The following is a 26,601-nucleotide window of genomic DNA, read 5'->3' as shown; positions in this document are numbered from 1 at the left end:
AAACATTTTACTAAGCATTGGATAAGATTTATGGACCTCTTAGTATCCATTTGCATTCAGGAATATGTTCTTTAGATTACCAAAGAAACGTCTCTTGCTCATCTGTAATTTTATAAATTTTATAAATCTGCTTCTGTGTAAATAGGTGCTGGTGTAAAAGTGGCTGTCTTTGACACTGGACTTAGCGAGAAGCATCCTCACTTCAAAAATGTAAAAGAGAGAACAAACTGGACTAATGAGAGAACCTTGGATGATGGTGAATTTCATTGTTTCATTATTTCATTACTAGGGTTTGTTTCACACAAAATGAATTGTCATTTGTGTGCTACAGTGCTATATAGGTAAGGCTAGAATGCAATGTCCCTTAATGTCAGGGAGGGAGAACCTCCAGATGTTGTTGGACTACAATTCCCATGAGCACAACCCAGTGCTCCAACAAACATGGTGGACCACATGTTTCTCACTCCTACTTTAGGGCTCTCGGGGTTCCTTCAGTGCAGCTTGTGATTAGTACTGGTGCTTTTAATTCGAATCTGCATTGTTACTTTTATTTTGCTATAGAAGTGGTTTCTGAAGACAGGTCTGTGTGTCTGTACATTTATTAAGCATTTATTTGTAAAAGCCTAAGTCGTTTTCCAGCCATCAAAGTGGGCCTTGGAGGCATGTGATCTAGTACATTATTATAATTCAAGAAACATTTGAACCCGACCATTACAAATGCAGCACATGGTAAAAATTGTGAATTTACTCCAGCTCAACATCACTTCATGTGGCACGTGCACCTCTGTCCTCTGCCAGTACTTCTGCAACTTTCCCTTAATGTCAGTTGAATTAAGTCCCAAGCGCATCTAGGAGCACAATATAAATGTTTACTTGGAGGTGCCATTTAAACATGCCACTTCTAAATCAGCAACCCATATCTAGAGGCTGTTTTGTACATGTGGGGGCATGTACATATGTACATATCATTCCTGTGCATAAAATGGCTCACAGCCCTATTGGGGAGTGTTCTGCAAACTCATCTCCATTACAGGAATCAGAGTGCTTATGAAACCATGGATTGGGATCACAATATTCTAGACGGGTTAATCTTACTGTATACAGAAAGGGTTTCCTTGTCACATTTAAAATTGTACAGCTGGTCATTGCTGGTCTATTATTCATTGTGGCATCCGTGTATGAAGTGCTTTATAGGGCAACATGAGAAGCATCCCTTCTCTGAGGAACTTTATAATCTAACTATAAGGGAGGAGAGACTGCAAAAGCACAAAAGAAGAAGCCTGCTGGATCAGGCCAAAGCCCCATCTAATCCAACATCCTATTCTCCCAAAGGCCAACTGCTAATAGGACCTGAGTACAATGGCACTCACTTGTGATTCTCAGCAACGTATTCAGGGGCATACTGTCTCCTGACAGCAAGGTAGAACATACCCATCCTGTCTAGTAACCACTGAATTTGTGGTTTTCCTCCATTAATTTCCTCCATGAATTTGTCCAGTCTTTTGAAGAAGGAGAGGCTGTGTTAAAAAGGAATCGCCGAGGAAATGCAGCTGAAATATCTGTAAAAGCGATGTAGTGTTTTGAGCTTTATTTTAAAGCATTGTTTATGTTCAACAGGTCTGGGTCATGGGACTTTTGTAGCGGGTGTGATTGCTAGCATGAGAGAATGCCAGGGATTTGCTCCAGACTCAGAACTGCACATATTTAGAGTCTTCACTAACAACCAGGTATGCTGCCTCAGATAACATCAATGCAAGTTTTGTAAGATAAGATGGTACATTATGCATACTGTTCAGTTTGGTAACTACTGAAGACTTTCAATGTAGAACATTCAGATTAACATATTTTGAAATCACCTACAGCAATTCTCAAAGAAGGTTTTGTTTTTATTATGCAATTAACTCGAGTTGTGTTTTAAAAGCAAAATTGTGGCTTTATAAAGTAATAATTGAGAATGCTAAGAGATATGTGAGATTTTTTGGGTTGTGAAGTGGTTGGGGTGGGGGGGCGGAACTCTGTTGTTAAAAATGTTTTGGTTTCTTACAGTGCTTAGTGTTCTAAATGAGTTTCCCTCCTAAATAGGTCTCGTACACATCTTGGTTTCTGGATGCTTTTAACTATGCGATCTTGAAGAAGATAGATGTATTAAACCTTAGCATTGGAGGTCCCGACTTCATGGATCATCCCTTTGTCGACAAGGTACGTGTGAAGTGCAGAAAAGGCCTGGGTAGCATCCAATTGTGGCTTTTGTAAATTTATCCTGCACCTTTGAAGCATTCGGGTTAATTCTGTAGTGCCTTTACATGTATTACTGTACAGTAATACCTCTGCGAATGTCCGCCTCGTCTAGCGTCCATTCTGGTGAACGTCCGCGGCAAACCCAGAAGTGCTGGAATGGGTTACTTCTGGGTTTGCAGCTCGCTCATGTGCAGAAACGCAAACCACCCCGTGTGCAGACATGGCACTTTGCCCTGCATCCTTTTCGGCTAGCGGCTGGGGCTCCGGAGCGGATCCCAGACACTAAACAAGGTATGACTGTATAAGCATTGCAGAATAATCCCGAGTAGCCCTTCTGCAAATGGAATGGCTCCTACAAAGACTCCTCCCTCCTTTGCTGTCCTAGAGGTTTACCCTAGCCCCGAAACAGATTTTGTAGGTAGGTTCAGGAGGCTGCTCAGAAAAGAAAAGAAATGGCAGGAGCATCCCATGGGGTCTTAGGATGTACACTATTATCTTTGCAGCCATGCTTTCTCTAAGGAATATTCAAAATAGGTCGGTGTTCACATGATCAAATGCTCCTCCTCCAACCAACAGATCTTTCTGTAGTGGAAACTGTCATGTCACAGAGAAGTTTCTCCCATCCATTTTTCTGTGTGGAAATACTAGGGTTTTTTGGAAGAGAGTTACCCACCTTCAGTGGTGCCGCCTAAGCAGAAGTTGATTATGTCAGTGAGAACTGTGGCTTAAAAGCTGCTTGAGTTAGCACTAATAAATTTATATGTGGGCCTCAATGTGGAATTGGAACAGCAGGAATTTATTTCACATTTCCTCCAGGCAGCTTGTGTTACAATAGTGAGATTTTGGAAAGATTTAAATTTATGGATGTGGTTATTGACAATACTCCTTTACAGCAATCTGGTATCCATTTGTTGAGTTCATTAATTCCAACTCAGTATTGATTTGTGTAGTAACTTTGAATTTTAGGTCACAAAATGGGTCTCTCCCTCCCCCCCCCCCCCCCGTAGGGGCATCTAACCAGGTTTTGCTTTGTTTTCATTGTTAGCATCTTCTGAGAGATGCAAGCAGGTACCACCTAGAGTAGTATGTTACTGTTTGGTTTCTGAGACTCTTAGGGAGGGGGTTATCCGTTTGTAATTCTGGGTTGTAATGATTATGATATCATCATCATCATCATCACTTGTTAGTATGTTCCAGCAGTCTGAGTTTCTTAATTTTCCAGGTATGGGAGCTGACAGCCAACAATGTGATCATGGTCTCTGCTATTGGAAATGATGGCCCTTTATATGGGTAAGTGCCAATGATGTGTTCTTTCAAAGTAACATCCACAGATTAAAAAACATCTTTTCCCTTCAGAAAAAATGTTAAAAGATGGTTTTGTTTCTATGGCAACAGAGCTCATTCTGATGACAGGTACTTAGCAAGGCAGGTAAGGTTTAACAAAGTGGCTTAAGAAACATTTTATGATTGTATATTTTATTGTTGCAACCGATCCTAGGACCTTTTAGGAACAGGTAGGTAAGAAATCTAATAAAATAAATAATATATGTTTTATAAGGACTTGTCTTGATTCTAAATATTGGTTGAAATCGCTGCTCAGCTGTGAAGCTCACCAGGTGATCAAGGCCTGTTCTCTTATGTCTCTCTCTCATAAAATACCTGGGAGGATTAAGTAAAAGGGTAGGGAACAGAACCATGTAGATTTGCCCTCATCTTGTACAAAGCTGAGATAGGGCTGTGATAAATAACAATTCAATACTAATTTCAGCACACTCAACAATCCTGCTGACCAGATGGATGTGATTGGAGTAGGCGGCATTGACTTTGAAGATAACATTGCTCGGTTCTCATCAAGGGGAATGACCACTTGGGTAAGCATCTTCAAGCATGAGCAGCTCTTGGAAGCATGCAAGACCTACCTGTTCGGTGCAGGGTTAAGACAGGAAAGGCTGTGGGAACTTATTCAATCTCGACTGGCTTTTACTTAGCTTTGCTAATTTTCCAGCCCTGCCTCTTCTTATTCCTTGACTTGCGTCTTTGGGATTGCCTATAAATTTAAATAAGGAAATTCGCATAAAAAACAAAAAATCAGTATAATCAGAAAAATCAGAATAATGGTTAGGGCCAATTCTTTGTAAGTAGGAAATTGTTCAGCTTTATTATGGGAAAGTTTTATATTGCAAAGATGCTGGGAGACACAGTGCATTGTGACTGAATAAATTTACTCATGATGATGTTGCACCAGCAGTAATGAATTGAGTGCATTTATAGTAATTTCAGTCCTCTAGTGCCAGAAGAATTAGAAACCCACTGTTTTTGCATCTTCATGCTTTAATTCAAAAATATAAAGTTGTTTATAAAAATGTTTGTATACATAGACAACATTGAACATAAAAATAAATTCAACATGCAGAATCTTTGTTAAGTTTTAAAATCATCTTGTTGATGATGCATACGACACATTAATACTACAGTAACATCTCAAAGCACCCCAAAGTTACTTTTTGATTCAGGAAGTAGACAGTTTCCCCTGCAATATTCAAACAATAGTTTTCAAGTTAGTAAAAAATCTTGCTGTTGTCCTTTCTTTTCTGTTTTTTGGTAGCAGCAGCAGTGAGTGTGTGTGGTGGGCGTATAGTAACATTCAACAAGAAGCATTGGCAATCATCTCAGAATCTGAAAAATTGTGGCCAATGCTGAGTTTATAAAAGAACAGCAAGATATTTGCCTATTGTGTTGGAGCAAGCTTTGCCAACCTGATGACCTCCAGATGTTTTTAACTGCAGCTGTGCTAGCTGAGGGTTGCTGTGCAAAACATCTGGAGGATACCAAGTTGGCAAAAGCTGTATAAATAACAGAAATTCTTTTGTTTTCCTCCCAAGGAACTGCCTGGAGGTTATGGCAGAGTCAAGCCCGACATCGTTACTTACGGCTCTGGAGTAAGAGGTTCTGGCATGAAGGGTGGATGCCGCTCTCTCTCTGGGACCAGTGTGGCCTCACCTGTGGTGGCAGGTGCTGTCACCCTGCTAGTAAGGTAAGTGCTCAGTGAGAATGCAAGCACCACAAAGGTTTACTTAAATAAAGATGAATTGGCTTAGCACAGGGATCAACAGCTTTAGGGGGCCTATGAATACATATGCAAACTGAAGAAACTGCTGTGGGCAGTATATGGAAGCATACCACAAGTTTTTCTGCTGGCTACCATAGGATGCTATTTCCACATACAATTTCAGCAGGGGGAGTGGGAACCCTGTGGGGACCAGGGAAGGCCTCTGTGGGCACATGTGTGCCTGTGGGTACCATGTTGGCTAGTCCTGATTTAGGAGCAGTAAGCCTCAATTAGCCATGAAAGGCATCCGCCCCCCCCCCCCGCCCCCAAAGCTGTTCTGGAAACACAGCATGCTCCGGGATTTCAGAGTAAGGGGAGCTTGCAAGCAAAGTGACTTGCTTGATGTTGCTGCAAGTTAGTGGCTGAAAGGAGATTTGAACTGAGGATATTCTGGCTCCACAGGTTTCATGTTCAAAGGATACCTGTAGCTTTATCATTTTAAAGGAATTGTTACAATCAATATAAAAGCGCTTCATTAGACTAATAGTTGTTTAATCAGTGTCCTACTTCAAGCAAGCTTATTGCATGAATTGATCACCCATTTCCTGCGTTGTCCTATAAATTTGGAATTGTTTTGTTAAAAAATTAACAGGCTTGGTTGTTGCATCTAACATTCCTACCATCTTATATTCTTTCATAACAACATTTAAAAATTTGAAGTAGCTAAAAAAATCTGCTCTTTCTGCGACCTTCATTTTACTGAGAGAAGCTTTGATGCTTTAGGGGCAGTATTTCTTAGCCCTATGAGTCACAGCCTGAAAATAAGTTGCAAAACTTGCGCAAGTTGGCCACAGGCCACAAATAATTATCGCTGTTAATCCTTAACTGGTATAGTGATACCTTTCCCAACTTTTTGTTTCATTGCTATATTAAAATGCTGTGTTTGTCACTTGTAACCAAGCATCTGAAAAGACTCAAGAACTGTTCTGTGGTGGCTGGCAGCAGATCCCGTGACAGTTTGCCACAAGTTGCTCATGCAGGGAGTTGTTTTCAGCAACTGTTAACTGCTTGCCTCTGACACACAGGCACCTGCACAACAGAGGCGAGCAGTAATAGTCACTCAAAACAATTCCCTGTACGAGCATCTTGTGGCAAACCATCACCGGACCTGCCGCCAGGGCTAGTTAATAGTTAAGCCAAAGGTGATTTGGCATTTGCTTTGTCAAAATTTGTCAACTGCTTTTCTGCTGAAGAAAAGTTAGAATGCATTCGAAAACCATGTGCAATGATGCCGTGAAGTTGTCCTTGAACTTATTAAACTGTCATGTTATTGGGAACTCAAAAATAATTTGTTGGAAGGTTTTCTGAATGTTGGCTTCATGCTACCAAAATTACTCCATTATTACTGAGTATCCTGAACTTGATAATGAAGCAATGCCTGTGCTGCTGATGTTTGGTGGTACATATGTTTGTGAGATAGACTTTTCAGCCGTGGCTGCTATGATGGCAAAATACAGAAGCAGGCTGCATCGTTAATAATTATCTGAGACTATGTCTTACTATCATCAAACACCACTTGTGGGTTGCCATACCAAAAGGTTGGGAACCATTGCTGTAGGGAACAAGATATCCAAATCTGGGTTTAAAAATTCTACATTTGTATTCAGTTGGATTTACTTCTGAGTAATGTGCATAGGATTGGACTGTAGAACAAAATTGTCTGAGCCCTGGTAGAAGCTGTATTATGTATTTATATTTCTTCTAAAATTTGTATTTCAATTTTCTGTGCCAATGTGCAGTCCAATTCAATTGGTATTCTGTTAAAGGTAAAGGTAAAGGGACCCCTGACCATTAGGTCCAGTTGTGGCCGACTCTGGGGTTGCAGTGCTCATCTCGCTTTATTGGCCGAGGGAGCCAGTGTACAGTTTCCGGGTCATGTGGCCAGCATGACTAAGCCGCTTCTGGCGAACCAGAGCAACACACGGAAACGCCGTTTACCTTCCCGCCGGAGCGGTACCTATTTATCTACTTGAACTTTGACGTGCTTTCGAACTGCTAGGTTGGCAGGAGCAGGGACCGAGCAACGGGAGCTCACCCCATCGCGGGGATTCAAACCGCTGACCTTCTGATCAGCAAGTCCTAGGCTCTGTGGTTTAACCCACAGCGCCACCCGCGTCCCATATTGTGTTAGCATTGGTGAATTATTCCTGGGGTAGTAAAGAAGATGGCAAAATTTTAAGCACTTCTTTTTGTGTGTGTGTTTAGAAGAAGGTACTATTTATACCAATTTCTCCAGTGTTTACTTCAGTAAAATGTACTAGAAAAGGCTGCAGTAATAAAATAAATTATTACAACAAGGCTGTGATTCATTTTTAACTTCAGCTTGGCTTGATTGATGCCAGGACAATAGTATAACATTACAACTATCTCTCATTTTTAGCACAGTCCAGAAGCGTGAAATGGTGAATCCAGCTAGTATGAAACAGGCCCTTATTGCATCCGCACGACGACTTCCTGGGGTCAACATGTTTGAGCAAGGGCATGGCAAACTTGATCTTCTCAGAGCCTACCAGATTCTCAATAGTTATAAACCACAGGCCAGGTAAGACTGTATGCATGGTTTAATAACTCAAAGTAAACCTTTTTTCTTGTTATGTTATGAAATATATATTGATCCAAAAATGCATTGGCACAGCCAAGATAACTTAAACTGACTTCAGCTTTTTTCCATCTCTGAACTTCTTTTGTGATTAAGCGAAGGTTTTGCTATTTTATTTGTTTGTGAGCACTTTTAACCCACATCTCACTGAAAAGGCTTATCCAGGGGTTTTGGGTTTTTTGTTTTTAAAAAACGTAGAAGCAATTAAAACAGTTCCTGCCCTCAGACTTACAATCAAAAACTCACAACACAAAAAAGAAAAAAAGTAATGGGGATGGAAGGGTTGTGGTGGTGGTAAATAATCACAGGCACCAATTCTTAAATAGTTCTTATAATGCCCAGTTATTATGAAAGCAGTTTAGGGACGGGAGGAGCTTGATAGAGCTGGTCTTGCAGGAGAGCTGATGGGATGGCCCTGCTTCTCATCTCTTCACAGTCCCAACCTGCTATATTAGCTGCTACCGAAAGCCTGATGGAGCTGGTTTCAGTAGTTTACACTTGCCTAATTAGGTTTGCTTAAGGCAAACCTTAGAGATAAATAAAAATGCAAATTATTTATCTGTTTAACAAAATATATGTCCTGCTTGATTGTAAGAAAATCTCCAAGCAGTTCACAAAAAATATTTATTATCAAGTTTGTAAGACTGCAGGCAAGGCCTGTGATTTTTAACTCTTATACAGTGCTTAGTACCTTTGGCACTTTAAATACAAAACAGCAAAAGAATGAGCTAAGCTCGTGTATGGTTGAGGCTACCATATTCTCAACTGTGGTCAAGAGCTGGAGGTGCATTTTGCTGTGCAAATTGATACCCTGGCAAGTGGTCCAGCATCATGATACAGTAACTTTGGGCTGGGGACCATTGCTGATGAGGATGCCTACTAGATCTCACCACTGATAGTGACACATGTTGAGGTCTCTGCCTTCAGGATTCCAGAGGCCAACATTGTAGCCACCACCTTAGTTTTCCCAAAATGAATGCCCTGGAAGTCCCTTCATTCTGTATCACTGATAGACAAACATTGTATCAAACAGTAGTATTTGATAAGAGCAGGAAAAGGATGCATATGTGTTTTGGATAACACGCGATCGAGTACTGGAAACATAGTTGAGTGTACAGTAAATGGGAGTGTGAGCATGGTCTATGCCTTTTGCACCTAGTTCTGGCAAGTAGATCTTGGGGTTCTAGTAAAAAACAAAGTAGTTTCAAGAAGCCAGAGGTCTGTCCACCCCTGTACTAAACAGTCTTCTCTATTTATTTATGCTTAAAAAATGTGTATTGCTATTGTTTCCATGGCTGTATTGATTCAAAATAATACGAGCATCTTTGACTCTGCCTGGTGTATTTACAATTTCAATTTTAGTTTTTAAAGCCTAGGATTTAATGGAGAAGATTAAAACACTGGTCTTTTAGGCTCACGGCGTGTTTATTTATTGACTGTATTTATGCATGTATTCATTTTTCCTGACTGTTTAGTTTGAGTCCGAGCTACATCGACTTGACGGAATGCCCTTACATGTGGCCGTACTGCTCCCAACCTATCTACTATGGAGGCATGCCAACAATTGTGAACGTTACTATCCTTAATGGAATGGGAGTCACTGGAAGAATCGTAGACAAGGTAGACTTTGAAAGAGTTGAATCTTATTCTACAGAATGTTAGCTTCTCTTTCCTCCTGTAGATGAGATGTTTTGAGAAGACCTGATCCTAAATATGCATCCCATTGAAACTTAAGTCCATTCACCCTCATTCAATTTTATACAAGAAATTTAAAAATCTGCTGTTAGGATAACATGACAATTAATTTTTGAGAACAATTAAGTGGTTTGATGAATGCAGCAACATGGGGCTGTATCCAGCATTCTGTCTGCTGGCATAAAGCCTCTTGAGCTAGAGGACAGCTGAGTTTTTGTATTGCACAAGAGAGGAATCAGTTATGCTGTTGCGCAACAGATTCAGCAATATATTGCACAACAAAGTTACAAGCAACCTGCTTGTGCATTCTTTAGCACAACAGTGTTCTAGCAGAACATTTTGCTATCATATATCCCTAAATGGCTTTAACTTTGTGCTAATTGGGTACATGATTCCATGTTTTTATATTGTAAGCTTTCAACATAAGCATTTTAAGGTTGTAGGGGACAGGAAGAACAGCAGTCTGCCTGACTGTTGCATCCAGTTCTGATGGAGTGCTTCCACTATACTCTGGAAAGTGGCAAAGTATATCAAAATACTGTGTGTAGTTCCTGATCGTCATGTTGCTCTCATGCCTGTGCCTCCAGGATACCATAAAACGGCTCTCCAGTCCACCTTTGTTAACCTGCAGGTCAAAGGTGATGTCATTCCTATTTAGTAAGGAAGAGCAGATCCAGAAAATACATTGCTGAGTTTTCTTGAGTCCTGCCCATGAAGTGGTGATTTATTCATCAAGTGTTCTAATGAACAAAATGCATTACACAGCCATCAATAGGGATCATGTTAGTTCAGAGTCATATATATATATATTTATATCCATCAGTGTTTTAACCAAGCCACGTTTTGTTTTGTGTTATCTAGCCCGACTGGCAGCCCTATTTACCACAGAATGGAGATTACATTGAGGTGGCTTTCTCCTATTCCCCCGTTTTATGGCCTTGGTCAGGGTACCTAGCAATTTCTATTTCTGTCGCAAAGAAAGCAGCCTCATGGGAAGGCATTGCACAAGGACATGTCATGATCACTGTTTCCTCTCCGGCCGAAAATGAGGTATTTCTTACTTTGTTGTTTATTAAGCCATAATCTGCTGCTGTTTACCCTAGCACAGTATGGCACATGACTGAGCAAAATAATAATAAAAAAATGCTACTAGGAGAGAAACACATGCCAGTAATATAACTTTAGCATCCCTTATTGATACAGCAGCATGAAATGTAGCTAGATCATAGAATCATAGAATCATAGAGTTGGAAGATGATTGAATTAGTATGCTTAAAGATCAAGCAAAAGGCAAGTGTGTTCTCTTTCCATGTCTGAAAACTGACATAGAATTCTGACGGTTCTGCCAGACCACGTGCTTTTCTTAGACCAGCAGCAGGAAACACATAGTCCAGGTGCCAGTTGCAGCCCTCCCAGCCTGTCTGTCACTCAGGACTCTCTTTGGCCCATACTCTGTTTCTCAGCCACACCCACTCACCCCAGACCACACCTCTCACCTGCTTCACACACCCCTTGCATGTTTTTGCTTGGCTGGATAAAGGATGGAGGATAGAGAGGGGTGAGTGTGTGTACACGAACTAGTCTGCTGCACAAAGGTAAAATGGACCTTCATTGCTCTGCCCAGTTTTGTGTCCTGCTCTTCCCACCACTGACATGCCCTCCTGGAAGGTTGATCAAAAAAGGTTCCTCACCCACTCTGTGGTTGCTTTCATAAATGCTTTTGTTAAGTCATACCAAGTGGGGCTGGCCTTGAGATCTAAACCTACTGGGCGTATTGATGTATGTTAGGGGTGTGGACACTAACAACAAAGGAACGAAACAGCATCATCTAGCTTTAAAGTCCATGGGACCCAAAGGAGTGCTTTAGTCTTGCCCAGGTACTTGGACACACTTTGTGCGACTCTTGAAGATTTCTTCTCTGGACAGCTGATGATCTCTTCTTACAAGCTGATTTTGAACACAAAATCCATCCTTTCAGTACATGGCATAAATACTGTTTGGAAAATACAAGCACAAAATCTGAAATTCTTCAGCGTCTGTATCTGGTCTTTTGTCCAAGGAGGTTAGAGTGGTGCTGTAGTCTTGGAGCAACCTTGCAAAATAGGGAAGGTTGAGAGAGTGACCTGACTAGTGTCACCTGGTGAGCTTTGTGGCTTACTGGGGTTTTCAAGCTGTATTTTCCATATTTAAGCCACTACACCACAGTATTATACTGTGAGATTGTGAGGGTGGGGTAAGGGGTGGGATGGAATGTATTTGAATGACAGCTTTAAAAAATATTTATCAGTTGAATGTTCTGTAGTTTGGATTTTGTTTGGGGGAGCATTCTGTGGTACAACAGGCTCCTTTTTGTTTCTACTTCTTTCAGTCAAAAGCTGGCGCTGAACAGACTTCAACCGTGAAACTCCCAATAAAAGTGAAAGTTATCCCGACACCCCCACGTAGTAAGCGTGTCCTCTGGGATCAATATCACAATCTCCGCTATCCACCAGGGTATTTCCCAAGGGATAATTTGAGGATGAAGAATGATCCCTTAGACTGGTGTGTGTGTGTTTTGTGCATTACTGACCATTACTACTGTTTGAAATTGTTTTTAATACTGTTTTGAATGCTGTAACCCACTCTGGGACCTTAGGGTAAAGGGTGGATAATTGGTGGTGATGATGATGATGCTGGCATGTAATAACATTGACAAAATAGGAAATACAATTCTGTTCTCAAGATAACATGGAGATTTGCCTAATCTTCTGTAGTTCTAGGGGAAATTATAAACTCAGGTCTGACATTCCATGAAAATCTGGTTCATTCACAAATTACAGTATTTCATCCTAGCTTAGAAAGAAAATAGGTCTTTGTCATTGTGACAGTAATAGAGGTAAACTACATCCTCAAATTAATGACTTGTGTAATTTGCATTTTCCTTTTTTGTCCTCCCCAAAATATATCCTAAAAATAAATCCCTATTGGGATTTGTTCTGCTTTAAGCAAGATATAAAGTCATTGAACATGGCAGTGGTCTGGTTCACACATGACGCTAAGCCATGACACTAAGCTGTTGCACAACCCCCCAAGCCATATATCTCACTGACTTGGCTTTGCAACCCAAATGTTTTTGCCTGCTGAATGTTTCCTTAAACTCTGGTAAATGCCTCTTGTTTTTATGATGAAGAATACAGAGGGTTATGTATGGAAACCAGCCTACTGTACAAATGTAGTTTTTTCTTTGTCCCTGTCCACTGCAGGCGCTTGGAAGGAAATGTGGCCTTCAGGGTAAAACAGCCCCCCTCTTCTTCATACCTTGTGAAATATTTTTTTTTAGTTTATTATATGCACACAGTATTTCAAAATATATTCCTTCTTATCTGCCATTGGTCCTGAACCACAAGTGATAGGCTTTGTCAATAAACTGTGCACATATATTGTTTTAAGATACCAAAACCTTAGAAAGTAATATGACAAGAAAATCAGGTTACATACTTCACTTGGTTTATTTAGGAACGGTGACCACATCCACACAAACTTCAGGGATATGTACCAACATCTGAGAAGTATGGGGTATTTCGTTGAAGTTCTCGGTTCACCTTTCACTTGTTTCGATGCCAGTCAGTATGGTAAGTAATTGTGAGATTGCTGTTTATATATCAAAGCAGTTTTGGGGAGGCAAGCTTGCCAAAGAGGAGCCAAATGGAGGTTGCTGGTTTCCTTAAGCCAGAGGAAAATCACCATATGAGACTTGGGAGTGAGAGGGGAGGAGGGAGGCCTGGCCAAAGCTGCTTGAAAAGGGGCACAGAAGCCAAGAAAGGAGGATAAATGTGACTGTCTTTAGTCAAAGGGAGAACCCGGTACAGTGGTGCCCCGCAAGACGAATGCCTCGCAAGACGGACAACCCGCTAGACGAAAGGGTTTTCCGTTTTTCAATGCGCTTCGCAGGACGAATTTCCCTATGGGCTTGCTTTGCAAGACGAAAATGTCTTGCGAGTTTTGAGATTTTTTTCCGCTCCCCACCCCCTTTTTCTAAGCCGCTAAGCCGCTAATAGCCTTTTAGCAGCTAATCCGCTAATCCCTTAAGCCTTTAAAAGCCGCTAATAGCCGCTAATAGCGCTAATCCGCTAAGCCGCTAATAGGGTTGCTTCGCAAGACGAAAAAACTGCTAGACGAAGAGACTCTCAGAACGAATTAATTTCGTCTTGCGAGGCACCACTGTATTACAACAGGATGTGAATCACTGGATATCTGCTCTCTGAGGCAAGAAGTTGGGCCATGCATTGTTCTATCCCCCTTCATAAAAAGGTCTGGGAGCAAGCAAGGGGCAAAGTGATGTTGGGCAGGTTTTTGTCATTCTGAATTGTTGTTCCCCTTTTCCTGCAGGGACCTTATTGATGGTGGACAGTGAGGAAGAGTATTTTCCAGAAGAAATCACTAAGCTGAGGAGGGATGTTGACAATGGACTGTCACTCATAATATTCAGTGACTGGTACAACACCTCAGTGATGAGGAAAGTCAAGTTTTACGATGAAAACACAAGGTATGGATTTTCAGGAACTGGCCAGATTGAAGCCATTGCCTGCTGTTTCCTATATTATCCTTTATACAGCTCACCTAGAGGTCAGTTTTTTATTTCAGAATTTTCTAGATGGTCAGTCAGAGGATTTCAAAATCAAATGGTTGTTGGGTGATGTAGTTTGTCACTTGTAGGGAAGCTTTAAAATGTTAGTAGAAAAATGAAAAACTTAAATCAATCTGAATATTTAAGTGGCTCAGGACCGCATACCTCAAGGACTGCCTCCATCCATATGAAGCAACCTGGACCCTGTAATCATCATTTAAGGCCCTTCTTTGTGTCCCTTCTTTGCGATAGGTCTGGAGGGTGGCAACACAAGAATGGGCGTTTTCTGTGATGGCTCCCTGTTTGTGGAATGCTCTCCCCAGGGAGACTCACCTGGTGCCTTAGTTACATGTCTTTAGGTGCCAGGCAAAAACATTCCTGTTTTCCCAGGTCTTTGGCTAATTAAACGAATTCATGAAATATTGTTTTGTTCATAAACTGGTGGGGGTTCAACCCGAGGTATGACTGTATAGAAGTTTTATCAATAATAATAAACTTCAGCTCTTTTTCTTTTTTTTAAAGAGGCCTAGGCAAACTTAGTCATTGGCAGATGCGCATGGAATATTGTAAAGCCTCTGCATATCTGAGGCTCCTCCAAATATGCATCCTGTTGTCTTTAGTGATTACTGTGTCAGCATGGACATTAGGTGTGGGTCGTGGCAGTTCAAATTTACCCACCAAAGAAATGACAGTGTTTTCTGGGTTGTGATAACTTGCCTTGTGGTGATGCATTTGCAGGCAGTGGTGGATGCCTGATACTGGGGGAGCTAATATTCCAGCTCTGAATGATCTTCTTTCGGTGTGGGGCATGGCCTTTAGTGACGGGCTGTATGAAGGAGATTTTACCATGGCAAGTCATGAAAGTAAGTCAACTGGGTGTCTTATTTATTTATTGCATTTATATGTCACCAGTCCACCAAGGCACAATTTTAAAATACTAAAGTAAATCATACAGAAAGTAAGGTTCACATACGGGCAGCAGGATGGGGAGGGTAGGGGAGGGTAGGTAGAGGACAGTGTAACAGGGACAGGCCCTGATATCTCTGCTTGCTTGCCTCACTCTCCTTCTCATGGGGTTGATGGTGTCCATTGGCCCTGTGTAGTTTGACCCAAGCAGGCTCTCTTTTCCCTTACCACAGGATTGATGGACAAGATGTTTGCAGAGGGGGCCACCTTGATAGCTCCACCACTCTCAGAAGCTATTGTGGGTGGTGGCCTGGGATAGTGCATTGTTTGTGCCAGCCCTTAAGTTGTGGGATTCCATTCCCACAGAGGTGCATTTGGCACCTTAATTGTACAGTGTTCAGTGTATGCACCTCTTTACCTTGGCCTTCAACACTGGAGATATCTATATCCACAGAGAGAGAGAGAGAGAGAGAGAGAGAGAGAGACTCATTTATATGAATGACCCACCCTAGTTGTGATTGTAATTTGTTTTAAGCTATTTTAATGCAGTATTTTTATTTCTGTAACCCACCCTGGGATCTTCTTGCGAAGAGCAGGTAATAGATATAATAACAAGAACAAGAGCAGTAACTAATAATAGCAGTGGGAATAGTGAGGCAGACAAGGGAGTTGGAGTCTGTGAGACGTTTTGCCAGATTGGGATCTTGAAAGGATACCTGTGTCTTTTAAGATATATATTGAAGGGAGAATTGCTCCTGGTTCAAAGTCTGTTGCTACTGCAGCCCTGTAATGGAAAAAGCTGTGGCTAGTAACAGATCTTCTTTTGCAACTTTTAGGCTTCAATCCTGTATGCACGTGTATAAGGAAGGCGCAAGAGCTTTCTCAGCATAGGCCCAAAAGCTATTAAAAGGGTAGTGTGGCTGGGTTGGGTGGCTGATTTGAATCCACCAGTCAAATTATGGTTGCAAGATTCTAGTTATAAGCTAGAATTGGTGAATTGCTCCCTTTTTTTTAATTTGCAGTGAACTACGCCTCCGGATGTAGTATTGCAAAGTTTCCAGAAGATGGCATTGTGATTGCACAGACCTTTAAGGATCAAGGTACAGAGCCACATTTCATTTCCTATTCCTACTAGGTAGGCACGGAATTATGGTTCATTGTATAATTTAACTTCTAGCCGCCCTTTTGGGCATGACAGGGGTTAACTTTTCACTTAGTTTTTCAAGTAAAAGCAAAGAGCCACCTTCCATGCTGATCTTTGTTCATCCAAAGTGTCCAAAAGTGTTGCACTGGAAAGGCTTATAGCCACATCATGGCTCACCACTTTGAAGGTTTAAGTGGCTTCCAAATAACTTCGGGTAAAGTTGTTTGCAAACTTGAATCAGGTGGGTTTCCAGATGTGGATCTCCTGCCCTAAAGAACCACCCCATCCCAGGAGCACTCCCCTGCCCAAAGAGCTCCAAAATCTGAGAGCAGAGCTGGTGGGTATGGGTTTGCTCATGGACAGGAAAGCATGAGAGGCTAGCGTGTGGCTCTTCAGATGCTGTTGGGCTACAGCTTCCATCATCCTTGGCTGTTGGCTATTCTGGCTGGGGCTGATTAGAGTTGGGGTCTGGCAACATCTAGAGGGCCACAGCACTTAGCCCTTGGGCATTATAGGCTTTTTCCTGCCTCCAGCCCTGCATCAGGAGCGCTGCTTTGTAAAATCACTGGAGTTTAAAAAGCAACTTGCAGTTTCTCATGAGCAAGAAAAAGAGCTGCTATTTATTCCATTAATCACATTTGACCTCTGCTCCCAGCACACACGTGTGGCTCTCTTCACGTGCAGCTTTGATACAAGGACTCTGCTACAATTCTTTTGATAACAGAGAAAGGACAATGGAAGTCGCTTTTTGGTTTTTTAAAAATGGTTTCCCCAAATTAGTCTCCTAATCTTCTTTCCTTTTATGCTGAACCATTAACTATGACTGTTGATAAACCAGACAGTTCCAATTATAATGAAAAGTACATTTGCCTTCTCGTATAGCCATTGCTTGCTGCTCATTATTTCCCCTTATCTTTCATGGAAGCAAAATAAAGAATGATGGCAATTTGGTGGTATTGTATTTGGCTTTTCAGTCCTGTTGCAACCTGTTTAGATCATGTTTAACCATTTTACAAAGCTCTTGAGAGTTTCAGGCACGGAGTCTTTCCTAAGCCTATCTGGAGGTGCCTGTGAGGATTAAACATGGGACCTTCCGCATTCAAAGCAGATGCTCTACCACTGAGCAATGGGCATTCCCCAACACTCCACATTTCCACTGTAAATCCATTTAAATAAATGTGCATGAGAATTACAACTCTTCTGTCCTTTGGAAGCCATAGGAAATCATTTAAAGTGCAGAGGTGCAGCATTACACATAGGATTCATAGGATTAAGGCGATGGGAGGGTTTTTCCATTTTGTTCTCACACAAACACACACAGACGGACACACCCATCCTGTAGAAGTGTAATGTGTCTTAAATCTTTTGTTTGAGAGCCAGTGCTTTTTGACTACCCAAGTTATGCAAGATCATTGGGATGTTGCCATTTGACAATTTTCCTTTCCACCCTTTCCTCTAGGTCTTGAAGTTTTAAAGCAGGAAACTGCAATAATAGAAAACGTCCCCATTTTGGGCCTTTTCCAAGTTCCTTCAGAAGGTGGAGGCAGAATCGTTTTGTACGGTGATTCAAATTGCTTGGATGATAGCCACAGGCAGAAAGGTGTGTTACGTTTGCTAAGAAAGCATCCCATTACTCGTGTAAGTTAAAGTCTGTTGTCACAATGCCAATGCACAGCGGACAGCCACCCTACCATATGGTAAAATGACTTCATATCTGCAGTAGAACAAGTTGAAATCCCACCTTCGCTAGTGGCAGGTCTCTTATTGCAAAATCCTATGTATGTCTACTCAGAAGCAAAGGGCAATTAGGTTTACTCCCAGTAATTGGGCACAGGAATGCAGCTTTAGTGGAAGAATTGTTCATGAGTGAGAGAGAGAAGGAGACAGAAAAGAATCTCAATCTTACAAGCTAGGAAAAAAGATTTGCTGAGAAGAAATGATCTGATTTGAGGTGATTCAGAGTCAATAATTGCAAGATTCTTTGGGATTAGTCATGGAGTGCTGTTACTTTTGCATAGCAAATTTGCATAGTAAATTTACAAGCAAATTTTTTAAGACTTAAAGAGTGAACCTTGTCTTTAGCGGTTTCCTACCACTTGCTGATTTCTTCTCCCGCTCCAGCTTCCAGATAGAATAACTTCACTCGGACTTGAAAAAGAAACTCCTTGAATGGTTCCATGCAAAGATGTGGGGGTGGGAAATTCATAGGACCAGAAGATCTAATAGAACCCTCAGAACTATTCCTTCTACTGTTTTTTCAAACGCTTTACATTTCTGGATGATATTGAAGGCTTGTCATACTCAGAGTAGACCTATTGTATCCATTGGGTCTACTCCATGTATGACTATGGTTGGAAATTATTTACTGTCCATCTTTCATTTGATGCCTTCAATCTGCAATTCCTGTGTTTTAGCTTTCATACCAAATATAGGGAATTTAGGGATTTTGATCCCTATAATTAATTGTTAGATTTCTTACTCATCCTTCATCATAAGGTCCCAAAATACACTACAGCAGCAGAAACAATGCAGTTTAAAACAAAATATCACTACAAAAAAGTAAAATAGATCAAAGGCCTGGGGAGCGCTATGTCTTTAGCTTACGATGAAAGCTGAATAACGATAGCACAAGTTGCCCCTCTGTTGGGAGGGAATTCCACCACTGTGACAGAGGAAGCCCTCTCCCATGTTACCACCCCTCGAGACACTACTGATCTTAACACCTGGGAAGGTCTGTAGGGAACAGCGCAGTCTTTCGGCCATTTGGGGCCTAAGTCATGGAGGGCTTTGAACACCAGTGTGAGTGCCTTCAGTTGGGCTTGGAAACAAACACCAGGTCAGCATCCAGAGGATGCCTTTAAATTCAGCGCCGAGCTCTTTGTATCAGTCAAAGAGGATAGCTTTAAATACAGTATCAAACTGGCTTTCATGTTGCAAATTGAAAGCAGTACCTCCTGCTGTGACATCAGTGAGCTTAGCTGTGTTTAAAATTCCTCGCATATATGATTTGTAAATCCTAAAAATGTGTCTGACCTCTGTTTTTTTTAATTAAAAAAAAAATCAAAGGTGAGCATTTCAGTTACATCAGGATTATGCAGATTAACTCCCATTCCCACCAAACCGCTATCCTGGGTGGGAATTGTCAGACAGTGTTCTAAAATGGTCTGTGAAGGCTAAACTAGATTTCCAAGGTCTGAAAAATTGGCGAGTTAAAATTTCCCCAGCACAGTAGTTTTTGTTCATGCCAAAAAGATATGTGCCTCAAAATAGCCTATTCCCAATTTAAAGGCTGAAAACAATTATGATGCCCCTCTGGGCAGCCCTGTTCTGCTGCATTAATAAACATTGCTCTTGTAAACGAAAGCCTTCTTTCTAACAGCTTAGATTGACTTTATTGCACCATGTCAATTCACATGAAAGAGCAAACATTTTAAAATTCACTGGGTAGCCATGGATAAGACTTCTCCTTTCACAGGGTTGATGTCGTGAAGGCATAGAAGACAGGCATTGAGGCTCCATCCCAACAGCTCACTAAGCCATCGTGATGGAAGCTTAACTTCCCTTTAGTGTCTGAACCATCACATTAAACCATTGTTTGTGATAGGCAACACCAGAATCAGAAAATAAGGTTTGAAATGAATTTGCATTTTGAACTAACAAACCATGGTGATGGCTATTGTTCCACCTCTGAAGGAGTCTGCATGGGAGTGCTGAGCAGATCAGAGACATGGTTTAAAGCTGCGTCATCCTTGACGGTTGGCCACGCTGCCTGGGACTGATGGGAGTTGAAACCCAGGCTCAAGAGCATTCCCCATTCCATTCTTAGTCCCAGCAAAAGAATTGGGCTGAGCTTCAGGAGCACAGCACGGAAAAAGAGCAGCAATGCAGTGTCAAGGGAAAACAGGTGGCAGCAGTGGATTTAAAAGAGTCAATCAGTGTAGTTAATGTGTGGAGTTGGTTTGTTTGGCTAGAGGGAACTATTAAAACACTCGCTTTTTATTATTATTAAATTCCAGATTGCTTTTGGCTTCTTGATTCTCTTCTTCAATACACATCTTATGGAGTTATGCCACCAAGCCTCAGCCATTCAGAAAACAGACAACGACCTCCAACAGGCATAGGATATGCTCTTCCAGAGCGAATGGAAGGTGATTTTCATTTGATTTGTGCTGCTACAGATGAGCTGTGGTAGTATTTGGCCTGGGAGTGGGGTGGATGAGCCCATTGTTACTATTCTTCGGACTTATTAGTTGCTTTTTAAAAACCAAAACAAAATGCAAATTCAAAGCGACTTGTAGTGTAATGTACAGTGGTACCTCAGGTTAAGAACTTAATTTGTTCCGGAGGTCCATTCTTAACCTGAAACTGTTCTTAACCTGAGGTACCACTTTAGCAAATAGGGCCTCCCGCTGCCGCCACATGATTTCTGTTCTCATCCTGAAGCAAAGTTCTTAACCTGAGGTACTATTTCTGGGTTAGTGGAGTCTGTAACCTGAAGCGTCTGTAACCCAAGGTACCACTGTAATACAAAAATCAAAAGCACTATAAAGCTAAAAAATAAGCTAAAAACACTAATATACATAGAAAGCAGTCCAGCATTCCACACACTAAGAGGTTGTAGTGTCTAAAAGTTTCTTAAGTTAAAGGCCAATAATCTGGCTGGGGGGGGGAGTTGTTGCCTGGCCTGGTGCCTAAATGTAGCCAGTAATGGACCCAGGCAGGCCTCCCCAAGGAGACCATTCCATAAGTGGGAGATCTACCACTGAAAAGGCCCATTGTCATGTTGCCAGCTTCTGGATCTCCCTCAGAGAAGGCACACAGAGAAAGGACCTCAGATGATGAACACAAGGTCCAGGTTAGTTTACTGCTCTTACCTGCCTCAGTCTATTTGGCAGGGTTCATAACAGGCAGGGGTCAAATGTAAATGTGGTGGGAGGAGGGGAGGGGAAATTCAGGTTCTTGGACAGTCTCCCAATATCTGCCCCCCACTTCAGGTTGACTGCTTCCATGGGAAGCATGAGGCAAATGTATCTGCCCTCCAACCAGAACACTTGCTCCATGCCTCCACCTACTGTAGAATTTGGGAGGGCGTGTGTACTCCAGGAATGGCAAGATGTGTTCCTCATGTTTAGAAAACAGCACGGGCAGCAGGCAGGGAATTATCTTCTGGTATAACTGTTTTGCTGTGTGATTTCAGGTAACCATCTTCATCGATATTCGAAGGTGCTCGAGGCTCACCTGCGTGACCCTAAGCCCCGCTCGCTCCCAGCGTGTCCTCATTTGTCTTGGGCAAAGCCACAGCCTCTGAACGAAACGGCTCCCAGGTTGCAATTTCCGATTTTGTTAAATCCACCTTTAGTTTCCAGTTTCCAGTTTTGAATGTAATCAATATGGCACTCAATCAACACGGTATTTTGTCTGATTAACTTTCCAGGCATATGAATGATACTGTTAAAATGTAATTAAAAACATACCAAAAAACCCCATAGAACCAGCAGTTAGCTGAATTCACACTCGCAAGAAACCTGTCTGCTTCCTCCCCTCCCAAAAAATAGTTTCTAGCTCTCCTGATTGTGGAGATGAAAATGCCACCCTTAATATTTAAGGCCCGCCATCTAGAAGTGAAACAACATGGAACGCCAGACCTTGCAAATGTGGCGTGTACCCAGCATGCACTGACTTCCCAGTTGCTCAGACCATCAAGACAGCCCATGGGTTTTCATAAGATTTGGGGAGTATCACCTGACCTCTTCTGACCTATAGATGTAAGGATGTCCACTGTGGCTAGTCTCTGCAGTTTCCATGTGCCACTGCCCAGCTCTGGCCAAACAAGGCTGAGTCTGCCTGACGTAGTTTGCAATCCTAGGTTGTATCCCACCTAAGATGTACATAGAGTAGACCCACTGAAATGTTCAGATATTCAAAATGTTTTCTATCAATCTTGATTGACTAGTAGTTCAGTGTACAAATAGTTTTGGATGCTTTCATTTTTTCCAGCAACCTATGGAAACATCAGAAGTTACTGTCAATCGACCTGGACAAAGTGGCTTTACCAAGTTTCCGTCAGAACCGACCCCAAGTAAGGCCTTTGTCACCTGGAGAAAGTGGAGCCTGGGATATTCCAGGGGGTAGGTGCCAGAATGGTGGGACACCTGTTGCCCGCAGTGCATCACAGCACACTAAATGAGATAGAAGCATACACACCTATGCAGAAGAAATACAGAGACATCTGGAATCATCTTGATCCAACTTTTAGTTATCAAGATTACACCTCATTTATGTCTCTTTAGTATGTATTTTTTGGCAATAATTAGTGCTAGCACACCTGCCCACAGTATTCACAGGCATACCTTGTGAAATTTCTGGCTTTTGATATTTTGGAAAAGTAGTTTTCACTTTCTACGTAGAGTAGTCTGATAAGCAGTAAGAGCTGTTCGACAGTGGAATTTGCTGCCAAGGAGTGTGGTGGAGTCTCCTTCTTTGGAGGTCTTTAAGCAGAGGCTTGACAACCATATGTCAGGAGTGCTCTGGTGGTGTTTCCTGCTTGGCAGGGGGTTGGACTCGATGGCCCTTGTGGTCTATTCCAACTCTATGATTCTATGATTCTATAAGCAGCCCCTGTATGTCTGCCATTGAAATTCCTCTAGGGGAATGCTCTATGGCACACACCCTGTTTATGCACACTGATGCCTAGCCCTGATGGACACCCCCCATGTGAACTCAAACAACACCCTGGAGCAGGGGTGGGAAACCATTTTTAGCCCAAGGGGCCACATTTTCTCATGGGCAGCCTCCAAGGGGCCACATGCTAGTGGTGGGTGCGGCCAGATGTGTACCACTCTCCATACAGGCAAGGAAGAGTTCATAGTTCTGGGATACTTTACAGCCAGGTAAAATCAATAGAGGAGGGCACATAGTAGGTTCACTGTTTCATATTCTAAAATTGGTTTTCAAATGGTGGTCTCCCCCACAAGGGAAACTTTAGGCAGGCCTATGCTTTTGATGATCAGCTTTAATATAATTGCATAGAAGTGATCCCTGGTTGAAATCAGTGAGTTGTATCCAACCAAGTCCTACTCAGAGTAGACCCATTTGAAATTAGTGGGCCTAAGTTGGCCATGACTATTAATTTCAGTGAGTCTACTCTGAGTAAGACTGGCAACCCAGTAGTTGTGTGGCAGTTTCTACAACTCTTGTTTGCCCATGGCTTAATGCATCCTCAGCTTGCTCACATTAATCTCCTCCCTTTCCCATACAGGAATAATGCCTGGACGGTACAACCAGGATGTGGGAGGGACGATACCCGTCTTTGCGTTACTCGGTGCTATGGTGGTCCTGGCCTTCTTTGTGGTGCAGATCAAAGCTAAGAGCAGGCCAAAGAGACGGAAGCCCAGAGTCAAGCGGCCACAAATTATACAGCAGGGTCACCTACCAAAGACACCATCTGTTTGACCACAGTTGCCAAAGATTACCTCCTACTGGCTGCTTCATGGAATTATGATGATCGTTACTAATGAAGATTGCTTGTGCCTGGCATTTGGTGACTGATTCAAGCAGGAACCCATGTTTTCTTCGGCTACTGACAAAACAAGAACTCAGTGGATCATCACGAGATTTTTTTATAAAAAACTACTATTATTTTCAGTAGCTGAACCCACCAAAGCCTTGAGCACTATTTAAAAAGAACCGATATGTTGTTCTATTTCCCAAAAAGGGAGGAAAAGAGACCTTTTTTTCTTTTCTTTTAAACTGACCAAACCTTTTCATTAGAGGCTATTTTCTATATTTATTTTAGGAAGAACTTGGGAGAAGAGCCTCTTCAAGGCTCTTGGCTATCTGATAGCAGAACCATTTTTCTGAATGGAATGCAATTTTCTAATACTATATATTACAAAGAGAAATAGAACTCGCAACATCCTGCTGTAAGGACGAAAATGCAAAACTGACAGGGAGAAGGGGAGAAATCAGTCTGGCAAAATCCTTCTGTTTATTTTTATAAAGCAACTTACCATGATGTTTTGTAATTTTTTGGCATGATTTCACCATTGTTGGTGGAGAAAATTTTTCCAATAAATATGTTACCTGTATCGAAGCTGAAACAAAAATGCATAGAAGTTTTTCCTCCTTGAAAGCTTGGGTAGGAAGCAGTTCTGCAATCCTTTCTTCATGTTTGCCAAAACCTTTTCATTTGTGAACATAAGCACTTTGATTGGGTTTTGACTGCCATATAGACTCGCCTGGCTTGCACACTAAGCTAAACCATGGCTTAGCATGCAAGTATGCAGACTCTGGGACAGGAAATAGTGGCTGCTTACCACCTCCACCACTCCAATATTATTCTGATGCTGTGCTGAACTTAACCCATGGCTTTCCTTAGCATGTAATCAAAAACAGACTGCAACCAAACCACAAACTGCAACCAAGTTTTGCTTATGGTTTACGACTTGTGGTTGGTTCAAGAGATCTATATCAGAGCCCGGGTTCATTTGACACAGTGAGTCCCAGTGGTATCATTGAATGACAGCAGCTCTGGTAAGATCCCTGCACATGGTCTGGCCCTGAGGTGCAACTTATATTGCAATAAGTTTCTGTAATTTCACATGCCTTCAAATTGGGATCCAATTTGGCATGTGTAAATTCAGTTTGTTTTTTTTAAGATGTTGGAGTGGAGAGAAATTTTACCACCTCTTGATTATCATGCTGTGATTACGCAGTATCAAGGACTAAAGTGATTCCATGGAAGAGTGTTGCATTTATTTACTTCTTTACTTTTATATCCTGCCAGACAGAGAGATCTGGAGGGTTGTATTTCTCAAAACCGGGATAAATGAAATGCAAATTGCAAGGCACTGAAACCGTCCCTTTAACATGAGCTTATCAAGTTCTTTTTTCTTACATTTTGCTGTGCCTCAAAACTCAACTGTACGACAGGCTCAAGAACTCAGCAGCTGAAGCTATCCCATCTGCACGCTTTGAAAAGCAACCTTCTGCCATATTTCTGCTTGTCAGGCTCTTAAAAAAAGAAAAAAAATGTATGAGCCCAACCAGAAATGAGGGGACTTTCAGTAAAGCTCTTAACCCTTGAAAGGCACAGTTTGAGAGGCCAATTGAAGGGCCCTCAGAGCTGCAGCAGTGAGCAGGTGATAATGCTGGAAAGGTAATCTCTTTAGGAAGGCCAACCAAAAAGGTCACAAAATTATGACTAGCTTCTAAATTCTTCAGAGTTCTTTATTGAGCAAGATGTAACACAAAACGGGTGGGGTGGAGAGGACAAAAATACAAAAAAAGTGTGGTTGGATGTTGTAGCCATGAGATCAATTTATGGAGATTGTGGGGCTGAGTGAGGTTTTCCTGGGTGCTACAGATACCTAAGGGTTTTCAGGACAGGAGCATCCCAGACTATGAGATTTCAGGGCCCAGACCTGAGACCTAGTGGCAACCCCTGGTGAAGTCATTAAGCATTAACCACACTCTGGGAGTATGTCATTTGAAACACAAAGTCTTAACAAATATGTCAATGGTTGGGAATTAAGATAGAACATTAGCTAAAGCAGGTGTTCTTGTAAGTAAGTACTGTATGCATTTAATTTCCTCCTCCCCCCCACTATCTACATTTTTGTACTCCACAAAAGTAAAAACTGCAAGGATCCTCATTTCACACCAAAAACAGAGCTTTCCAAACTTCTGCTTTGCACACTGTGTTTAAGATGGGGTGGGGGGGGTGGGAGAGAAGCCAAAAATACCAACGGGCCAGCAGAAGCCCCTTTCCTGAGCCAATATAGCTCTGTCTTCAATCCAGATTTTAGCTGGGAAAACTCCCTTTCCAGAGAAGGGTACTTGGTAACTTAATTCCTTTAGACGGTCTCTTGGCTGTCCTCCCAGCTTGCCTCTAAATAAACTAGCAGCTAGTCATGAATTCTAGCTTTTACACAGCATTCTGGCCATGTAACCAGATATTTAACACACACATATACCCTGGGGCATGTTTGAAGGGTTTTTTTTAAAATGTGCAATTGGTCACAAATGTGTGGTTTGATAAATGGGGGTGGAGGGGAATTAAATGTGTTACGTGTGTGTGCTTATTAAGTACTTAAAGGCAGGCAATGTCAGGGAAAGCATATATTGTATACCAATTGCATAAGGGCAGAAAGTGTTCAGTTTCCATACTTAAGACAATCTGCCCAAACCGTATAAAATGCTGCTACCTTCTTTTGGCTGGGGCTGCCACCTCTTCCTCTTCCTCTTCTGTCAGGTAATAGGCATTTGCATCCTTTAATAGTAAATACTTTTAAAGTACTCACTTT

At 41.8% G+C, this 26,601-nt stretch overlaps 1 protein-coding gene and 1 long non-coding RNA gene across 3 annotated transcripts in view; both read left to right on the top strand.

The window, feature by feature from the left end:
• MBTPS1 (membrane bound transcription factor peptidase, site 1) overlaps positions 1-24,402 on the top strand; it is a 30,320-nt gene extending 5,918 nt beyond the window's left edge. Inside the window, exons 5-23 of one of the 2 annotated variants that reach the window (XR_014514296.1) lie at positions 146-256; positions 1,618-1,727; positions 2,083-2,199; positions 3,461-3,528; positions 4,007-4,109; positions 5,121-5,272; positions 7,728-7,889; positions 9,422-9,566; positions 10,503-10,691; positions 12,010-12,182; positions 13,137-13,252; positions 14,010-14,166; positions 14,986-15,110; positions 16,176-16,253; positions 17,757-17,897; positions 20,314-20,445; positions 21,495-21,621; positions 22,295-22,720; positions 22,913-24,402. Coding sequence is in view for 1 of the 2 variants with exons in the window: in XM_083452647.1 (XP_083308773.1) it covers positions 146-256; positions 1,618-1,727; positions 2,083-2,199; positions 3,461-3,528; positions 4,007-4,109; positions 5,121-5,272; positions 7,728-7,889; positions 9,422-9,566; positions 10,503-10,691; positions 12,010-12,182; positions 13,137-13,252; positions 14,010-14,166; positions 14,986-15,110; positions 16,176-16,253; positions 17,757-17,897; positions 20,314-20,445; positions 21,495-21,621; positions 22,295-22,425; positions 23,556-23,749 (2,531 nt within the window). In the remaining variant the exon portion in view is untranslated. The remainder of the gene's footprint in view (positions 1-145; positions 257-1,617; positions 1,728-2,082; positions 2,200-3,460; positions 3,529-4,006; positions 4,110-5,120; positions 5,273-7,727; positions 7,890-9,421; positions 9,567-10,502; positions 10,692-12,009; positions 12,183-13,136; positions 13,253-14,009; positions 14,167-14,985; positions 15,111-16,175; positions 16,254-17,756; positions 17,898-20,313; positions 20,446-21,494; positions 21,622-22,294; positions 22,721-22,912) is intronic. The other variant, XM_083452647.1, reaches the window with a different exon arrangement.
• LOC310683159 lies at positions 20,452-20,962 on the top strand. Its single transcript, XR_014514309.1, has 2 exons — positions 20,452-20,596; positions 20,811-20,962. It is a non-coding gene; the product is annotated as an uncharacterized lncRNA (long non-coding RNA).
• Positions 24,403-26,601: the final 2,199 nt, after the last annotated feature.

The sequence above is a fragment of the Podarcis tiliguerta genome (genome assembly GCF_965153285.1).
Source record: "Podarcis tiliguerta genome assembly, chromosome: 8".
Classification (NCBI taxonomy): domain Eukaryota; kingdom Metazoa; phylum Chordata; class Lepidosauria; order Squamata; family Lacertidae; genus Podarcis; species Podarcis tiliguerta.
The sequence above is the reverse complement of the archived record's forward strand: the minus strand, read 5'-3'. Positions and strand labels throughout refer to the sequence as shown.